This window comes from Protomyctophum bolini, assembly GCF_963924005.1.
Source record: "Protomyctophum bolini genome assembly, chromosome: 10".
Taxonomy (NCBI): domain Eukaryota; kingdom Metazoa; phylum Chordata; class Actinopteri; order Myctophiformes; family Myctophidae; genus Protomyctophum; species Protomyctophum bolini.
Window position 1 is genome coordinate 15,874,937 of NC_137871.1, and position 20,898 is coordinate 15,895,834.

The following is a 20,898-nucleotide window of genomic DNA, read 5'->3' on the forward strand; positions in this document are numbered from 1 at the left end:
ATTTGAAGGAATATAGGGAGGTAGGTAGCTAGGGGGGACAAGCATGTGCTGCCATACATATGACAGTCTGTAAGCAAATGGCTTTGAAAACAAGTACAGTATGCCTACATTAAAGAGAAGAATGTGGAATCATTACCCACAATGGTTTTGTTTTTATTTATATAATAAATTACGGTATAGCGGAGGATTCAGTCCAGTCTGAACGGTGGTAGACAGGACATTTTACCCTGTGCAACCAAAGCGTTCTAAATAAAACTTGTCTTATTTTAAATAATATATTTTATGTGATACAATGATCTTAGCCATGCCGTTATAATAAAGGCTTTTTTCACTTAACTGGAGCAGAGTGCCTTGGACCTTCATGAAATCATTTTATTATATGGGATGAGGAACATTAGACAGTTTGAAATAAATTGAATGAAATATTGTAGATACAATTTGAACTGATCTCAAATATCTTTACAGTAACTCCACCTAATGGTAGCTTTGTGGAATTGCAGCTCAAACCCCAAATTCCACGAAAAAAAAAAAGAAAACAGGAAACCAGTGATAACGTGTGCAATATTATGTTTAATAAAGACCCACCACTCTTAACACATCCAACACAATTAAACTTTACCATGTTAATATATTTTTTGAAAAAACTGTACAAAAAGCTGTTTTTAAAAAGTTCATATCAAGCCTTTTATTTGGTATACAGATATTCATATATGTATACAGTATATATATATATAGATATACATGTATAGATATATGTATAAAACACATGTGCCACTGCAAAGTCACAGACAAACTCATCTTTGACAAAACAGTAAAGGAAATAAAAATATATAATGCGCTTGCTTAACTTCAAAGTTGTACAGTGAAGTGTGCTGTCGTAAATTATAATCAAAAACGGAATGATGAGGTAACTGCCAGGCAGGAAAAACAATCGCTTATAATCATTAATAATACTAATAAATGATCAATTAAAACAGAAACAGAATTATCAAGCCTCCGAGCAGCAGCATGGAGCCTTAGTGTTATAAACTATAAAGGAGAAAAGTGTATAACAAAACACACACACACACACACGGCATACATACAGTGCATACATGTACAAACAGTAAGTACAATCAGTCACTCATGAAAACAAAAAGTCAGACATTCATTACTCGTCAGACATGCTCTGGGACAGCACAGATTGATCACTCACACATATACACAGCCATACATACCGTAGGCATTTACCGAAGCCCCGAATCACAGGGATACGTAAACATTGCCCCCACACACACACACACAGCGCTGCAGCATGAGGACTCACCAGAGTCTATGTCAGAGGGTGGGTCAATCTGAGGGACATTCAGAGCTGAGGAGAGATGTAAGGAGGGTTTTGGGGAGGGGGTTCACAAAAAATAAAACTAGCATGACAGAACACGTATGGAGAAAATAAAAGAGGAATACACAGATGAGGCAATACTAGGATTAAGAATGACAACAGGAAGGAGGGAAGGGGAGAAAGTGCTACTGGATGAAAGAGTGTGTGCGTGCGCAATCTGCGCATGTCCTCATGCGTGTTAACACGGGGGGGGGGCAGTGCTAGAAACAGTTTGACGGACAGTAAGGAGTGTCTACAATAATCCCATCTGTGGTCACTCAGAATCTCGCTGGACCTCTGAGGCGTCGGCCCGGCAGATGGGACACGTCCTGTTAGCCTGTAGAGATGGACAGAGGACAGGAGGAGGCTCCATGTCAGGCACCGTTTCAATAAGGGGTGGGGTGGGGGGGGGGGGGGGGGGGGGTTAGTCAATTCATTGCTTCAGTGGCGCGAGAGAGAACGGCTTCCAATCTTCCTATGGTACAATAGTATTGCATTCACACAAAAACAATTTAGCTGATGACACAAAATTGTAATAAATTCCCTTTAAGATTTTCATTCCAGTATTTAGCTCTCATTTAGGTAATTCATTTGAGTGCTTAGTTGTGATTACAAAGTCCCATAAAACCCTAATTACGTGAATTAAGCAAATAAAACTACTTAATTACCTATTTTTCCAGTGCCATCCCTCGCTGAGAATTGGGGAAAAGCTTATAGCACCCACCCCAAACATAATTTATTTAAGCTGTGATTAAAATAACTACCATTCAGTGTCCTCTCATGAAGTGCCACGTTAACGTAATTTGAGAACAATAGCTATATTCTAACAGCATTTTCAGTGGATGTCAAGGCATTCGCAGGGCTTATTGTCCATCATCATTCTTGGCTTCAGGAGGGGTTATTATAAACGTTCTCTGTGGTGAATCCAAGGACTCTTAAGCCCAAACCACACCAAAGGGTCGAGATGGGACGAGACCGTTTTAGCGCTCGTCGCAGCGGTGTGATCCTTCATATCGTGTGGCTTCAATCAAGTCAAAACGAATCCAGAGATTCCCAACCACCGGGACGCGAACGGGTGCCGGTCCATGGGACATGTACCACAGGGCCGTGAGAAGGCGGCTGGGAATTCATAGTTTATGGATTGTACAAATATACGCAAGCAATGTCGAGAACAGTTGATTCTGTCATCCTATCGTATGACAGTGACATCACTGACGAATCCTTGGTATCTTTATTCTAGTCTCTCGAGCAGCGCTGCTACAACCGTTTGTGGGGTTTTTTTTTACGCTCACCAGTTGAGGGTAATTTCATGTCAACAACTATCAGAAGGTGTAACCCTGGTAGTGATGCCTCACTCTGCCAGTTTAACTATAGTTTTCCACCTGTAATTGTAATCATCGTATCCTTTGGATAGAACTCCATTTGGGTCAATGATATAATAATTAATATAAATAGCAGTCTACTGTTTTCATACAATTGGGCACCTTATGAACACCTTATGAACCCCGGCTCTAATCGCTCAAGAAAAACTGTCTCTATAACTGCATGACAAATTTAGGGATTGTGCTTTTTTTAAATTTATGTGTAGAGTTCACTATAAGTACATGTTGCTGTCAACCATGTTCAAAACCCCTGTGAATGCAGTTATCTAGTTAATGAATCCGTTGCAAATGTTTTATATCTGAATAGAGAAGAAAAAAGACTGTTCATTATGTTTTGACCTTGCCATCAAAAAAAGCATAGAGGAGTCATGCTTGATACGTCTCTCAACCTTGAAATAAAAATGACAGAGCAGGCCTGAGTCAGCAGACTACACTGTGGCCATCTGACTGAATTAACTCACCCTGAGCCACTTGTCGACACATTTGCCATGGAACTCATGGCTACAGGGCAGGACTCTCAGCAGCTGGCGAGACTCGAAATCACTCATACACACCACGCACCTGCAAAATACAAAAGGTCGTTTCAGTGCACAATAGTATGGCAAAAACTCCCCCCCCCCCCCCCCTTTTTTTGTTTATTATTTTTGTGAAGGACTGATTATAGTGGTTTATGTTTAAGTCAATGCTCACTGTAGTGCAGAATAATCATATGCACATTAGCACTTTGAGGTTCTGTGGGGAATGTAGAGGCTTTGGGGGGGAATGGGGGATGTAGAGGCAGGCAGAACCTCGCTTAAACCCTCCCCAGTCTCAAAAAGCAACCTCTCAGGTGACGTGACGCCGACACTGCTCCTCCAGCAGCCAGTCAGGCAGCATGACGTCATGTCATTCATAAAAGGGAACGTACTTACGTGAATGAACTGAACGCAAGCAGTGGCCGTGAGTGGCGACGCACCGCTAATCGCCACAAGACAAACCAATAATTTCATTTCAAATAATTTTCTTTTACATGCCGTCCTTGAAAAGAACAAGATTATAACACAAGATACAAAAAGTAACTTTTGATCCCCAAATCCCCAAGAAGTACCAATTACTAATTGTGATTTTGATGAAAATAAATCAGAAGAGAATGACGTGGAGCTGCTAGGAGAGCACCTGTCTTTGGGGGCAGGGCTCCACTACCCCCCAAGTGCCCACCCAGCCCTCACCCCAAGTTCGGATAGGACTGATGAAAAACATTTTAGCCATTTGCAGCCCTAAACTGGATTTTTCAAATATATTTAACTACTACATCAAGTTTTATTTTTCCTCACATTACTGCGTGGTGTCAGTCTAAATCGAAGTCCATCAAACAATCCTGTTTCTACATTTCCACCAAAAGCAGCTCAGGACTCGGGCAACCTTTGTACCAATATGGGAATTGTACATAATTCCAATAGAGCAGTACTCACAGTGTTTGTTCTGACTGGTGGTTATTGGGATTGAACCGATAGGAAGGCAGCTGTTCAATGTCTCCCTTGGTCAGGCCTCTGAGTTTGGCCTCTCCCAGGCGCTCAGCCAGGTTCAAGAGAGCCTGTGTGACATGTAACAAAATAACAAGGCTCAGATTTCTGTCTGCAATACATGAAAAGGAAAAAAAAGTGGGACACATATTTGGAACAAGCCAAACCTCATAATTTTCCACTTCTCCATCGTCAACATCAAGTTCTAGACTGATTGCTGGACCTGTGGGCTGGACTGGCAGCATTGAACTGAGGGAAAAGTTTAACAAGAGCAAGTTTAGGAATTTCAAGTGATAAATTAACAAACAGCATGCACAGCGTGAGACTGTTGTTCACACAACTCTAAACACTGTGGGACGTAGTACAACTCATTTGATCTTTGGTACATCATGCAAGACAAATTTCGAACCAGTAATCTACTTACAGGAAGTAAGGCAGGAAGCTGGGGTGGTAAGGCGAAGGTGGCAGTGGTTGCTGTGAGCGGTAACGCCGGCTTGGGATCCGCCGAGGCAGGAAGTTTGGATAGGACTGATGAAAAACAATTACATCAATTACATCAGTTCACTAAGAAGTTTGGATAGGACTGATGAAAAACAATGACATCAGTTCACTAAGAAGTTTGGATAGGACTGATGAAAAACAATTACATCAGTTCACCAAGAAGTTTGGATAGGACTGATGAAAAACAATTACATCAGTTCACTAAGAAGTTTGGATAGGACTGATGAAAAACAATTAGTCAGTTCACTGAACTTGGCAGGTACATTTTAACCCATTTTGACCTGAGATCAGATTCTAAAAATGTCTTCTACATCCTGACAGTTTTCTGAAAAAGCTATGTTTCTATGTCAGTCGTTCTTCGATTTTTCAAAAATAGCAGATCTACAAGCTCGTAGCTTGTAGATCTGCTATTTTCAATAGCTAAAGCATAACATAATGCTAACACCAAAAGGGGTTCCCGCCCCCAAAATGGGTTAAAAGTATTTACTCTACGAAGTCGAAGTCGACAAGAATGCATCACTACGATAAACAGCAAACAAAAACACCCAAGAGAAAACGAAATGTGGTCACTCACCACACCAAAGAACTCCTGTGGCAAAGGATCGTGGGCGAGGAAGTGCAGCTGTGCGGAGTGTGGGGTGAGGGCTGGGTGGGCACTTGGGGGGTAGTGGAGCCCTGCCCCCAAAGACAGGTGCTCTCCTAGCAGCTCCACGTCATTCTCTATCCTCTGTAATGGCTGGTGGGGGGCATTCAGAAAGGACGGTTATTAGTGTGGTTGCCTAGAGGCAAGCAGACTATTGTTATTGCGCTCCAGTGCTTAAAGGGCCACTTCACCACTTTTGCAACCAGATCCTTTTTTGAGTGGTGCAACCACTCCGAGGAACAGCAATGTCCGTGTTCACCCGCCTATGTGACATTAACCTATGTGACTGTGAGCATGAGTATGACAATTAGTACCAGTAGGGGCGCTGTTTGCCAGAAACAGAGAGAGATAGTGCTGCACTTTGGCTGCTTATATATATGAGTGTGTGAGTGTGAGTGTGAGTGAGTGAGTGAGAGAGAGGAGAGTTGCACCACTCAGTTCACACGGGTGTGATTTTTTAATGATGTTGGGAAAAATGTTTTTAGATATTTTAGTATTTGTTGTCATGGACACTGGTCTCACATCCTTCCTGGACTACATGTTGTCTCAAGCCAAATTCCAATACCCAAAATCTCAGCCATGCCAGCATGGCAGTGTTACGGTGAAATTGGTGACATGACGAAATATGTGACTATCTTGTAGAATTCACATAACTTGCAGGTCTTTAATACGAGGCCAAAATACCACTAGGTTAGACTCTGCTAATAAACAAACAGCAATGATTTACGTTTGGACACTGACGTTATATGAGGTCTACACGATTGTCACCTATTTCAGCAGGTCACCAATTTCACGGTACCACCGCCATGCTGGATTGGCCGAGTACGAGTGAGCGAGTGGCTGAGATTTTGGGTATTGGAATTCAGCCCTGCCCCTCTCCACAAGGTGGGATGAGTGCAGCAAAGCATTATGGTAATCCAACAGTGAGACCAGTGTCCATGACATCAGAGACACTTTGAAATACTAAAATATCTATAAACACATTACCCACATAAAAACCCCAGGAAAGTGTTGTCTCCCAAACATCATTAAAATAAGATCTGGTTGCAAAAGGGGTGAAGTGGCCCTTTAAAATCATTGAAATAGTTTATAAGCGTTTAAAATCGTGCAATAACTCTATTCTCCCCTCCGATTGGCAACTCTTCCCAAGACATTTGTGACACTTTGCCCTCATCTGATTGGACAGTATATACGATGGCAACTCAACTCCTCTAATTGAACAATATTCCTATCGAGATAGACGACCACACTCGCAATTCTGCAGGATTGCATCTTTCTAGTTGTTTTATGATGTCAACCAGGGTGACACACACACAATGAAGGGAATACATTTTAACTCAACAAGAAGGCATGGAGGAAGTCTTATGCACAAAGGACCACTTTCATCCCGGCATCCCCATTATTGGTCAAGATTGTTATTTAATCTGCGCACCAAAAATAGCAGATCCATCTTGTAGATCTGCTCTTTTCGGTGCGCGATACGGGCACACAACTAATTGTAAGTGGGGCTTTATGTGCATCACTCTACTCACCGAGCGAGCCTGCTGTGTGGGATAGTGGCCAAACTGTCCAGGCTGTGGGAGGTGAGAGAGGTGAGGGGGAGGGAGGTGTGGCGGCAGGAGGAAGGCCGGGTCACTGGAGAGTAGTGAGGGGAAGGGGTAGGGTATGGGCAGGTGCTGCACAGAGCAGGTCTGCAGAACCTGAGGGAAAGAGCACAAGAATAGGGAGGGGAACATGGTGGCATGTAAGAAATAACGTTTAATACATTGAATATCATCATGCACATTGGACACCCAACAGATATGGCAATGGCAAATGGCAATGTCGTCAAAGCTCAGACAAAGCTAGCTAGACAAAAGGTAGACTTTCTGCCATTTGTGGAGCTAAATCTGCAGTTTTCCTGTTTGTGGGCTGAAAATAAATATTTTGCGCAACTCATTACATATTGGGTACCACCGCCCACACTGACGTACTAGAAATATATATTTTTGAGTGGTGCAACCACTCCAAGGAACAGCAATGTCCGTGTTCACCTACGTATGTGTCCGCCTATGTGTTGGTTCACCTATGTGACTACCTATGTGTTGGTTAATGAGCACCAATATAATGAGTACCAGTAGGGGAGCTGTTGTGCCAGAAACAGAGAGAGAGAGAGTGCTGCACTGTTGCCTTCTAATGAGAGAGAGAGGAGGGGGGGGGGGGGGGGGAGTTGCACCACTCAGTTCACACAGGTGTGATTTTTTTGTATCAATGCAGGGTGGTTGTTCCTACAGCCTCTGACAGCAGCACTTCATGAGTCATTCACATGACCTGGTTGTAGCAGTCTGTGGTGCTAAAACCATAGGCCTGCTACAGAGCTTCACACAAGAGAGTTTTCTGACATCCTGCATTTGAACAGAGAGCATAATACAGGCAGAGCAGCAATAACATAAGCTATAAATCAGCAGGGTTGCAAAACCGACCCTCAAACAGAGTCAGAGACAGACAGAACAGTACAGAAATAGTGGTTGTCCGTCTCTGGCAGATTGTTTGTAAGACATTGATATATTTTAGGCAGTTATAGGACCTGTATTGCTCAGTCTCTTTATTAACTTTCCACCTTCAAGTGCTGGTTAAAAAACTTTTATCCCGGGGGATCTGGAACCTTTAAATACGGATAACATCGTCAAAAAGCAGGAAAATGCTAATCCAAGATTCCTTCAAACCAAGTGCTAGAGTGCTATGTAAGACAGTAAAGGACAAAAATGTCATTAAGTCAATCATCTCCGTTTGGCATGGACTGAGATTCTATCTTTCTCACACACACACACAGAACTCACAGGGGGTGGGACACTGCACACCGGGTAGTGTTGTCCATTGAAGACCACTGAGCATGCTGGGAGCTGCTGCGGTGAATGGCGAGGCGGTAGGCCAGGCGGCGCCCCCGGAGGAGAGACTGGGTACGACACTGCAGCTGAACCCTAAATAAATGATGAGTTGAGGTTAAAATGTATCCAATGAGAAATACATACTTTACTCCAATTCAATGACCATGCCACATGCATGGGGCAATATAAGGAGAATAATCTTCAAATATAGGCTATATTGAAACTGGAAGACCTACACAGTTCCCGCTGTCTCAAAAGAAAAGAAGAAAAAAACACTCCCTGTTCGAACTGTTGCCATCAGGTAGAAATAAAATAAAGCACAAACAGACTCAAAAACTGTTTCTATCCCACAGCGACAATCACACGATTCACACCCAATGCTGCTAAAACATAATCTCTTGCTGCAATATTAAGGGCTTGTGCAATAACAGAGGATGTAAGGTTGTGTGAATTTGTTGTATATTAGGTATTGTTGTTGCATTTAGATAATTTATAGATTTTTAGCTTATTTATATAGATTATCTTAAGGATTTAATGCACTGATCGGTTGGCACGTTTTACATTTGTTGTACATGTTACAATGACAAAGATCTGTTCTCTTCAATTGTATAGTAAATGATTCGTTGTGAACCTACACATGGAATGGCTTCATCCCGTTTAGTTGCACTGACCTGCTCGTGAAGGTCCAACACCATGCTGGTCTGTTGCTGGGGCAGGTGAGGATGAGATGGGTGAGGATGCGGTGGATGGGCTGCTGGGTGCAGCAGTCTGGGGGACAGGTTCGGGGGTTGGTGGAGGGGCCTGGGGGAGAGGTTTGGCGGGTGGTAGCCGGAGCGCTCTTCAGGGCCGGGAGGCCCCGGTCCCCGGGTAGACTGCTGGCCGTAGGGGGGGTAGCTCTGGGGGGGAACCTGGTGATGGTAGTTCTCATCCTGGTGGCCGGAGGACGGGCCGTGGTGAGGATGTAGGTGATGGTGGTGATGGTGGTGCGGGTTGAGGTGGTGGTGGTGGCCACTGTTGTTGCTGTTGTAGTGATGGTGGTTATTGTGGGGATGGTGGTGGTGACGGGTCAGGCGATCTCTGCGGCCACGTTGGCGTCTCATTGGAGGACTACAGTAGGGGGAAGGGAGATTTGTCGACTAGTGATTTACATCTTGGAATTAATATACAACACAAAACAAACTGGATCATTAGCATTAACTCATTTGCTGCGTTAAGTATTTAAAAGATATACAGGTATTTAGTTTTTTATTTGGTGGCAAGGAAAACACCCCATAATCTATATAATTATGTCGTCACCCCACACACACACACACAGTTAGTTACCTGCGACGGTTACGAACAGGCGTGTGACATCTTTCTGGCATGTAGTGAGGTTGTGGCCTACGACTGGGAGGCAGTTCCCATGGGCGAATGGGAGAGGAGGGAGTAGGCGGCCCAGAGCTTAGATCTAACATGGACTGCTGAGAAAGACGTTGCCTTTTTGGACTTGGACTGTCTTCCATCTGTGTGGGAACATGAATTAAAAAGATAATTTTCCCAACTCATTTTCATGCTTGAGAACACACCAGGGCAGAGGGCACAAAGCGTGATTCTATTCTACGTCCGAGCAGACCGAGCATAGACATGGTAACGCCCCGCCTGCCTCCGATTGACCTACAGACACTGCCGGCCTTAACAGACTTTCCTCCGAGGTGGATAGTCTGATGCGAGGTTACTCCGTAGTGGGAAATAATACAAGTAGGATATAATACAAGAGAATGACAGCTAGGAAAGGCGACGGTAACTTTTATTTTGGTAGAAGAGGCAAACTAATATTGTTTATGCAGTTTGCTTTGATGGAACAATTGTTTGAACACGTACGCCGTAATATGATTTGATTTGGGTGCATTCTAAATAAAGTGTTTGTGTTGATTATTGTGTAATTTATTTGGATGTGTAAACGTATTGTACTGTAATCAGAGGGAGGCGGGGCGTTACCATGTCTATGCTCGGACGTAGAATAGAATCACGCCGGTTTGATCCTTACCTTGTCCCGATCTTCACTACACACATTATCTGGGTGGAAGTGGAGTACTCCCCCTGCAGGCCACAGAGAAAAATAACAGCATCCTATGAGACTGGACTCAGCAAAACAGAAAATCACAAGACACATGAAATGGACAGGCCATGCCTTCACAGTGCACACACAAACATATTTGGGGATGGGTTTGCCAATAAATGCCTAAGTACAATGAAAGGTTAGGTGGCCTGCCCTACACTATAAACTTTTAGCAAATTATTATTATTACTTGCGCAAGCAGAGCGCGCAAGTAATCGTTTCGCTTGGTCTCTTCGAAGTGAAGACAAGTTTTCTTCAACGGTAAATCTGTGCCTGGTTTGCTGGGACTAGTTACAACATTACGTCATCCTTGAGAGAGTACATGGTGTGTATATGACGTAATGTTGTAACTTGTAACTTGTAACTAATGTTACAAGTTACAAGTTACAAGTTACAACATTACGTCATATACACACCATGTACTCTCTCAAGGATGACGTAATGTTGTAACTAGTCCCAGCAAACCAGGCACAGATTTACCGTTGAAGAAAACTTGTCTTCACTTTTTGGAACCAAGTAACCACAGTATACTGCTAATCAAATTACAACTACATACTCTGTATGTAGTTACTTGCGCAAGCAGAGCGCGCAAGTAATCGTTTCGCTTGGTCTCTTCGAAGTGAAGCCAAGTTTTCTTCAACGGTGAATCTGTGCCTGGTTTGCTGGGACTAGTTACAACATTACGTCATCCTTGAGAGAGTACATGGTGTGTATATGACGTAATGTTACAAGTTACAAGTTACAAGTTACAAGTTACAACATTACGTCATATACACACCATGTACTCTCTCAAGGATGACGTAATGTTGTAACTAGTCCCAGCAAACCAGGCACAGATTTACCGTTGAAGAAAACTTGTCTTCACTTTTTGGAACCAAGTAACCACAGTATACTGCTAATCAAATTACAACTACATACTCTGTATGTAGTTGTAACTAGAACAACTACATACAGTCTGTGCCTGGTTTGCTGGGACTAGTTACAAGTTACAAGTTACAACATTACGTCATATACACACCATGTACTCTGGTCCCGGTTCTCAACGATGACGTAATGTTGTAACTGGTCCCAGCAAACCAGGCACAGACTTACGGTTGAAAAAAACTTGGCTTCACTTTTTGGAACCAAGTAACCACAGTATACTGCTAATCAAATTACAACTACATACTCTGTATGTAGTTGTAATGTGATTTGTAATTTGTAAATCTGTGCCTGGTCTGCTGGGACCAGACTACACAGATGACTATATCTCTTACGTCATCACTGAGAGCTAGTCATACATATACACACCATGTACTCTGGTCCCAGTTCTCAACGATGACGTAATGTTGTAACTGGTCCCAGCAAACCAGGCACAGACTTACGGTTGAAAAAAACTTGGCTTCACTTTTTGGAACCAAGTAACCACGGTATACTGCTAATCAATTTACATTTAAAACAATTGACAATTTACAATAAGTAATAAAATAATTATACTGTATAATATATTTTAATTCAGTTTATATACCTTTTTTTTCATCACATATCAATGATTCATTTTTCTGTAAAAAAGTAGTTAGGTAGCAAATAGTTACACGTAATGATTATACATTTCAAACGTTCCTTCACAGAGATACTGAGATGTGATACTTTCCAGCGGTCGAAAGTACTTGCGCGCTCTGCTTGCGCACTAGTAGGCCATTTATGGCCTACTAGTGTGCAACAAGCAAGTATGCACTCGGCAGAGTGCAGTTCTAGTTGTTGTTTGTTTGCACATAAAAAAAGAAAAAAAAACACAATATAGAATAACTAAGGCTCCAATTTAAACTAGAAGGTGGGCTTAATGTAAATCGCTCTGGATTAAGAGCGTCTGCTAAATGCCTAAATTGTAAATTGTGTAAGCCAATGGTGAACAGACCACAATGCTAATTCTAGCGATGCAATGCCCCCCCCCCCCCCCCCCTCAACTCAAGTCTGGCTTGATATAGTAGAGGCCTTTTGAACTTCCTGCTTCAGACGAGCAGACAAGAGAGGAAGTCATCTCTGGACGATGTCAGCCTAGTAGACTCATCTTCTGCAGCTCTCACACACAAATCATTCCCTCTGATCTCACATGAAAACCATGTCCCCTTTGGCTATGCACTCGCACACAATCTGCTCATACCGACTTGTGCATGCACATACAGTTACCGCTTTGTCAAGCACATATACCCCAAAGGGATGCCCCCTTTGGTTCAGTAAGCCAAGGCTCATCCCCACACAAAGTTGAAGCGAGCTCATGACCCCCATTGCAAATCATCATAGAAGCTTTTCTATTACTCTCCAAGGCATCATAAACAGGTACAAACAACGGTCCAAAGATAGCTGGGAAAGTCATGAAAGAGGTGAGCAAAAACTCTAACACCTTTCACATCCCCTTTTGTAATACAATGTCATAGAATTATCTTGAAAACACGCTATCCTGTCCACGTTTTTGACAGTCTGTGTGCGACAGACTTTATCGATGAAACCTAAAAACTACAAAAGTCCTGTTCTTTGGCTTTCTGTCCAGCCACGCCTTCCTCAAAAACAACAGATGCGTGCTACACTGCTCCACCAAGCCTTTCTTCCCTTTAGCCGGGTTTCCACTTTCCACTGCCATGGCCTCACACCACTCCACCCTACACTGCCTACTTGTACCACCGTTATCACTGAAAGGAATTGGGCTAAGTGGTGTCAAAGTACTAAATGAGTGCCTAAAAGGTACCCACTCCAGGGTGGGTCTGAGCTAGGCTAAGCAGGGCCAAACACTTCATAATGCCTGATCACTTACTGACTGATTAAACCAGGATCATAGTAGTGTATTAAATGCATTATAATAGACCAGTAAGACGCGCAAACGCGGGAAGCGAACGCAGCTCGTACATATTTGGATTTATTTTTAAGTTATTTTTTTTTTAAGTTAAGTTATTTTTAAGCCATAACCATATAAGGAGTCCCTTAGCAGCTATTCGTCCAAATATGGAGTCTGTTGCATCAATCACAAACAAATCACTCAGCTCCATATATGGGCACAAAGGGGGGACACACACACAGACAGACAGACAGACAGACAGACAGACATGATCTGCTAGGTCTCATAGGAAGTGCTCATTGCGTTCGCAATTATATTTAATTATATTTAACCATGTGCAACCCAGATTCGGCACAAACAAGGGACTAAATTAATTTCGGTCCTATGCCACAAAAACACCCTATGGAACACCCTACCAACTGTCATGTGAATCCCTTGACTCCTTCAAAACGCTCTCAAAGGGCACCTATGGACGGCTGCTATTTGAAACTGGCCTCCGTAAAATCTGAATCCCCCATACACCCATTTTTCCCCTCACTGTATATGTTTTTTACCTCCTTTGTGATGATTTCCTGGTTTTGGCTATATAGAAGTGTATATGGTCATGAAGTAGGGCTGTCAGAACGAATTTCATAATATGAAAGAAATTCGAATATTAAAAAAAATATATATATTCGAAAGCTAAAATTGCCATTCGAATGGAGCTTTTATAATTTATTAATTCTATTTAATATTTTTATTTTGTTTTATGTTATTTTATCCGCTCACTAAATGTATTGAGTAACGCATCGACCGCTGTGAAATCTCCCCGGCCGCTTCCACTGCATGTGAAAAGGTGCACGCCGGTCACGTCGCAGAAGAGGTCATTGATTGGCTAAAGTAGGGCCAGATTTCAGGGTAAGCCAATCAGAGACAGTCTACAGGGTGGGCGGGCTTACTGGCTGGCAGCACATTTAATCACAGACACACAAACCCTTGTAACACATACATAGATACACTACGCAGACAGAAATCGCCGGTAGAACGAAAATCATAATACAGTCTCACGACGCAACTTTATTGCACATCTGTGCTTGCCTTTCATCCACGCTTCTATAGCCTTTTAAATCTAATTTCCCATCCACGGGCACAAGCAAAGTGATATCAGCATCTTCCACCCGATCTGTGGTGTTGTTTCTGACGAGGGTAGCAACTAGTTAGCATGGGAGCTAACATTAGTTTTAACTCTGGTCCATATCGTTATAGAAGCCAAGGAGTCCTCCTTAATAACACACTCGATGCTGCGTTTACACGGGCAGACACAGACGAATGCTAATATCATTTGGAGCAGGCCGAGCAGCTACTGTACACGTCTGTTTGCATCAACATGTTGCTGGCTTCACAATGAATGATAGATTTTATCGTTGCCTCTGCTTAATGGTCAGGATTTCACTGTCCACAGCAGGCAGACCTGTCACTTCCCAAAACTCACAAGACATGCCAGCCACGTGTATTATTATAGGCTAAATATGAGCTAAAATAAACAATGTAAATATTCGAATATTTTCGAAAATTACAAATAATTAAGCAATGAAATTCGAATTGGATTATAGAGGTGAACTGACAGCCCTATCATGAAGTGTGGGTCATGACAGAAAGAATAAGGTCGCGAATACAATCGGCCGAAATGAGTTTTCTCCGACGGGTGCCTGGCATCTCCCTTAGAGATAGGGTGAGAAGTTCAGTCACGCGGGAGAGACTCGGAGTAGAGCCTGGAAAGGAGCCAGCTTAGGTGGTTAGGGCATCTGGTTAGGATGCCTCTCGAGCGTCTCCCTAGGGAGGTCCTCGATGCACGTCCCACTGGGAGGAGACCCCGGGGCAGACCAAGGTGCAGATGGAGGGATTACATCGACTCACTAGCCTTGGATCGTCTCTGGATCCTCCAGGAGGAAGTCACTAATGTTGCTCTGGAGAGGGAAGTCTGGAGCTCTCTGGTGGAGCTGTTGCCCCCGTGACCCGACTACGGATAAGCGGTTGAAGATGGATGGATGGAGAAGTGTATATTTGTATGTCGCTAAATGTTAGTATGAATTGAAAACGGTGGACCCTCTTGCTTTATGGTGTTGTCCACTTACAGTTAAGTTTTTGTATGGAGTTGTGCTTGAAATGTACTGTAATTCTGCAAACTGTTAAATACTTCTTGTATTATAATCACTCTCAATCTATTTTAGTGTATTATAATTATCATACAACAGTTTTAATCCATTATAGTGTATTATCATAGTTGTAATACTACATAATACTTTATATTGTACTAAAATTACAGATATAATCCATTATAGTGCATTATATATTTGTATACAGTACATTATAATACTTTATATTGTATTATAATTATCAGTTGTTATCTACATTACATTGTTAGGCAAGTCTTGAGACAGACTGTTGACTCCATAGACACCTCCTTCGACTCTGGGGTGTGTCTCTTGAGGGGAGGCAACATGGAGTCAAGCTTTCCAGAGATTCCTTGCGAAGAATAGTGCAAGCATGAGCGGAAACTTGCGAAGCTTCTGCGTGCATCACAGAAGGGGAAGTTCGGTAGGCCAATCGGAGGCGCGACCCAAGAGGCAAATAGCCAAAAGGGGTCAACTTTGCATTAGGAGACAGGAAGAATGTCTATTCATTTCCAATGGGAGAGTGAACGTGAACACAGCTTCTGAACCATTCCTTAACTCCATGGTCACTGACCTAAATAGTACTGGACCCATGCAATCATCACAAGGCACACAATATTTACAAGATATTCATACTAAAATGGCTTCTTTTAGCGAGACATCAGGAGAAAATCTACTTTGTCATCGACATTTCTTTATCCCAGCAACAAGCTCTCGCGAGATGAGGAGTCCGGAAGAGTCTCTGTCCATCTGCAATTTGACAGACGACACAAGGGGGCCCTATATTTAAGATGAGAATATGTTGTTGCGCGTTCCAATGCTTAATAATAATATAATTTTCCATAACTGTCTTAGACTCTTGGTTGATGGGGGCTGATTTCCGTTGTCAGCCTGGGAGAGGGAGGGTGGTGGGAAGGTCGGGGAGAAGCAAACTACGCCTACTTTATTTAGGAGACCATTGTGGCTCCAATGAAGTTCACCCATCTTTCGCGCAACGTGATTGGTCAGTAGTCACTTGAGTGGCAGAGCGTGCCTTTTGCACTTTCGCTTGACGTTCTCCTCACGCTGGAGACATCGCTCCATCGCTGCAGCGGCCAATAAAGGCATCTATTTCGTTTTGAGTGGTGCAACCACTCCTAGAACCAGCGATGTCCACCCATCCCTATGTCTCTATGTTTAGGGTACCAAAAGGGGGAGCTGTTGGTATATATATGTGGTTGACTCCGTCAATAGGAAAAGATGGTGCTGTTTTTCCTTTATTTTTTGACGATGCGTTCTCAGATTGCTGCAGCTAGGCTAGTTACAAACATACCACTGGGTTTGTTTATGCTTTGAAGGGAAGGTTTGAGCAGTAGAATTAGAATAGGTAGGGGGGGGGGGGGGGGGGGGTTTCAGCATCTCCAAATTCAGTGCTGGCACATTCCTCTGTGATGTTGAAAGGCATAAAATGCTGAACTGCAGCATAGCACATAAACAAGGACACAGACAGGAAATCTAATGCATTAAAATCTGCACACCCGAATCCCACACGCCTAAATCGAACACATTAGATACATGTGTACACACAGGATTTGAAGAAGAGGAATCTGCAGAAGATCAAACAGTTGGAAGACGCAACATTTAAGTCATATTGTCATACACACAAATCTCAGTATTGGACACCCGTCCAGCAAAATCCTCAGTGTAAATTATTTGGGACTGGAAAAAATGGGTCCAGTTAAATTAGCCCAAAGGGTGTGTGTGTGTGTGTGTGTGTGTGTGTGTGTGTGTGTGTGTGTTGAATGTGTGTATTCCCTGTATGTGGGTTATTTTGGGTCTGGATGGCAGCAGCGTCGCTATTACAAGAGAGGGCTCCATTAAAAGACTGAATTCATTCTTTCTTTCTTAGCAGAGGGGTTTTTGCTGTTGCCTTTGGGTGAATTCTACTATGTATAATAGCATGGTTCTTCAGTCTTTTCCAGAAGTTAGCCATGTATGACTTGCTGAACACTAGTGGGCACTGGACAGACAGTTATACAGTTGACAGTATTAACATAAATAAACAACCATTAAGCTATGTATTATGTATGTGTATTGTGTAATGCTTATTCCTTGTAGAGGTGGATGGACCCCACAACTCCTCAAAATCCTTGTTCGTGGTGCCTAGTACTGAATCATATCACCCTATAAAAAGAAAATCAGACCCGTCTGAACTGAGTGGTGCTGTACTGTACTTGTACTGGGTGCGTGTGTGTGTGTGTGTGTGTGTGTTTGTGTGTTAGATAGACAGTGACACTTGGTGGTGAAAAAACGCTATTTCCATGCTCTGACCCAGCCAGGCAGGGGCTGGGCAATGGAGTGGCTGCACCACTCAAAAATATATATTATTCTTTTTTTTTTTAAACTAGACTAGAGGTTCAAGTTTCCACATCGCACTGCTGATCCAACCAATATGCCCATATATGGAGATCTGTATCTGTCCGTCTTTGTCCCTTTTATGCCAATATGGAAATTGCTTATGTCATCACTCATCAGCATAATGCCCATATTATGCCCCCTTTTCTGCCTTATCTGCCCATATATGGAGCTGACTGAATTGTTTGTGCCTGATGCCATGAAGACACATTGACATTGAGGTTAGACAATACACTCCATATTTGGGCGTAGCTGCATCGTTTGCCAGACCAATTTTTCATTTTTAAGTCACTGTGGATATGCACATTGCACATACATGCTTACACATCAATCAGCTCGAGATTTACATGTTGGTGTAGACTATTGACATAGTCAGAGTTCCCAGAAGTTTATTTCAATTGCTAACATCACAATTGTTTAAGTTTTAGTTTTGTTCTCGTTTTTGCAATACCTGGTCTACTTCAGTAATAACATTGTCAGTATTCAGTCCCTCAACACTATGTCGGGGTATTCTCAAGTGGGAGGGACCACCTGCACTATGCAGTCACATATGTTCACATATCTAATCTACACATTATCTCTCTAGGGGCCCACATTGCAGTTATAACTACCGTATAAATATGAAACATAGCTAGTACACAGGGGAAATAATGTAAGTTACCTGCCTTCAAAAAAGACCCAAACAAGAGCGAAAGTGCACCACAATACCCGACATAACGCCTGGCTGTTCGACCAACAGCTGGCAGAGAAATGACCCAGCCTTTTTATTTACATTGTCTAAATTGCTGTTAAACCGCCACTGTTTACTCTACACAAGATTAGTAGTGAGTATTTAGTACAGTAATAAGGCCCTGTTTGCTTACCGGCACCAGGGTGTCTGTGAGCTCCGTGCGAGGAGTGGCGCTGTGCCCCGGCCGGCAGGTAGCCCCCCTGGCTATGCTGCTGCTGCTGGCTCTCCGGATAGCTCCGACCTCCGTGGTGCGGCGCCCACCCGGGGTTGCCCTGCTGCGGGTAGTTCACCCCTCCTCCGCTGGCGTTCATCATATTCCCGTTAATACCGACGGCGTTTGTGCCGTTGCCTCCGCCACTTCCGTTCACGCTAAAATGGTAAAAGCCAGACCGTGACCGCGATCGAGTCCTCGGGGGGTCCATGGCTATGGAGGGCGGTGGTGGCTGGACCTAATGTAGGCAGGCTCGGGAGTATAGTACCGCGAGGGATCACTCTCGACAAGCAAAATCTCCGCGTCTCGAGGCTTTTACTCTTCCACCCACCTATCGGCTTGTTTTCCTTAGCGTCTTCTTTGGCATTCAAACTAAAGTGGTCTAGTTCTGATATGGCATGGGATGGATCATGGATGGATGCAACGGAGCTGGGTTCACTTGAGATTCAGAACAGCGCAGCCTTCTCCTGTCGCACAGCCATCTGCATCGACCGCTTCGCAACCAGAGGGGAGGTTCACGTCAATCTCGGTAAATAAAGGGGGGGGATTACCATTTCTCCTGACGTAAATATATAATACACGTTATCATATGCGATATGTACAATGATTTACAATCAAAGCAGCGTTTTATGCTGGCTATGTACTTTAAACTCATTAACAGTGGTGGTTGCCAGAACAACAGCTGAGCAGAAAGTCTCAGGTTCTCTATCTCTATTGTCCTTTCAGAGCAGAGCCCTGGCTGGCTTGGCTTTCCCACGGTTCAATAAAAGTAGTTTTTTTCCCTCGCGTGTTGCTCCAGTAACGTAACAAATAATGTAATAGTGTGTGTGCGCGCGAGCAAGCTAAGTGGAATCCTTATCCACGAAATCCCAAAATTCCCTACTAAAAAAACCAAAACAAAAAAAGAACTCCCCTTCAACACAGCACAACTCGAGCCAGCAAGATGGCTAAAACCTGTGTCGACTCCCTGTCAGACAGACCGCTGCTGACTGGCAGTGGCAAACTACACAAACGACAAGCTAAATAGGTAGCTATCCAGAAAACAAATGCACTCATTAACCTAAATCCGTAAATAGATTACAAGCAAAGATCTAGTGGACTGGTGATAGTACCGTTAACGTTGCACGAAGTGTGGCTGGGCAGGCTGTCAGCTACTAGCTCAGCTCACTGCTAACAACAGGAAGCTGCAGGCGGACACGGTAGGGAAAAACAAGTCCAGCACTTGTGACATTTACAGCAAGTAAATGTCGCCCAAAACAAAGATAGTGAAGCAATTAAGCAGCGCTCACATTGAAATAAAGTCGGAATAATTAAGCTAATAAATACCTTCTATTTAAAGTACATAGTGTTCGTCCAACATAGCCCCCCCCCGCGCACACATTAGCAATGGAGTGTTTTCTCCAATTCTCTTGTCAGCGGGGAGCGTAGTGAAGATCAATCAATGGGATTTTCACATCCCTGCACAGACACTTTAATCGAGCCCAGAGAACAGCGACGGTTTTCACAACCCCGGCTCTGTTTATGGAATATGGACAAATCGCAAGAGCGCAGATTATTACAAAAAAAATGCTCAAATTGTTTGGCGGTAAGGTTTAAAATGTGATGGATTATAATTGATCATCACGGTTAGGTTAGGTTTATTTATCAATCAATTATCTAAACAGACTACTTTCGCCTGGCAGACGACAGACAGGCGGCCAAGCTCATTAATAATTAAGCACATTTTTCCTTTTATTTTTTTCCCCCCGAACCAGAAATACTATAACCCTAACTTTTATGATTCAAATGTCATCTATATGCTTGGTTGCTAAAAGTTGCACGTTGAGCAATTTGAGTCATTCCAAAATAACACATTACATACCATAACAAACAGCTAAATCTTCAGCATCAGATACCATCTCATTGACTTCATGTTTTAATAACCTTGCATTGTTTTTCAGCAGCTTTTGGCACAGGCACCAAGTAGCCTACCCCTGGCCAATCATTTCCATCACACAAAAAACATTGCATGAATTGTTATAAACTAACAGTTTGTGGCCGCACAAAGGGCTTATAACAACAAACTTGTCTCTCTCTCTCTCTCTCTCTCTCACACACAGACACGCACACACACACACAAGCTGCTATTCGTTTGTGAATAAAATGTTACTTTGACCAATCAAAGTAATAGTACTCACATTTAAAAAAATAAATTAAATGTGTCCTAAATAGCAGATCTACAAGCTTGTGACCTGTTATTTTCTGT

The 20,898-nt window shown here is 43.1% G+C and overlaps 1 protein-coding gene across 2 annotated transcripts; it reads right to left on the minus strand.

Moving 5' to 3' along the window:
* Positions 1 to 550: 550 nt before the first annotated feature.
* On the minus strand, positions 551 to 20,057 carry LOC308322838 (E3 ubiquitin-protein ligase RNF38-like). Of its 2 annotated transcripts, none has more exons than XM_080774325.1 (13): positions 19,766 to 20,057; positions 18,576 to 19,147; positions 10,282 to 10,334; positions 9,579 to 9,757; positions 8,927 to 9,362; positions 8,208 to 8,348; positions 6,921 to 7,088; positions 5,320 to 5,481; positions 4,669 to 4,772; positions 4,412 to 4,493; positions 4,194 to 4,315; positions 3,204 to 3,303; positions 551 to 1,697 (listed from the first exon to the last, which is right to left on the minus strand). In XM_080774325.1, exons 2-13 carry the CDS (start codon positions 18,862 to 18,864, stop codon positions 1,635 to 1,637), a joined length of 1,899 nt encoding a protein of 632 aa, XP_080630451.1. In that variant the 5' UTR covers positions 18,865 to 19,147; positions 19,766 to 20,057; the 3' UTR covers positions 551 to 1,634. The 2 variants fall into 2 exon arrangements, with proteins under 2 accessions (XP_080630451.1, XP_080630452.1); XM_080774326.1 differs by having other exon boundaries at positions 19,980 to 20,054.
* Between the last annotated feature and the right edge of the window lie 841 nt (positions 20,058 to 20,898).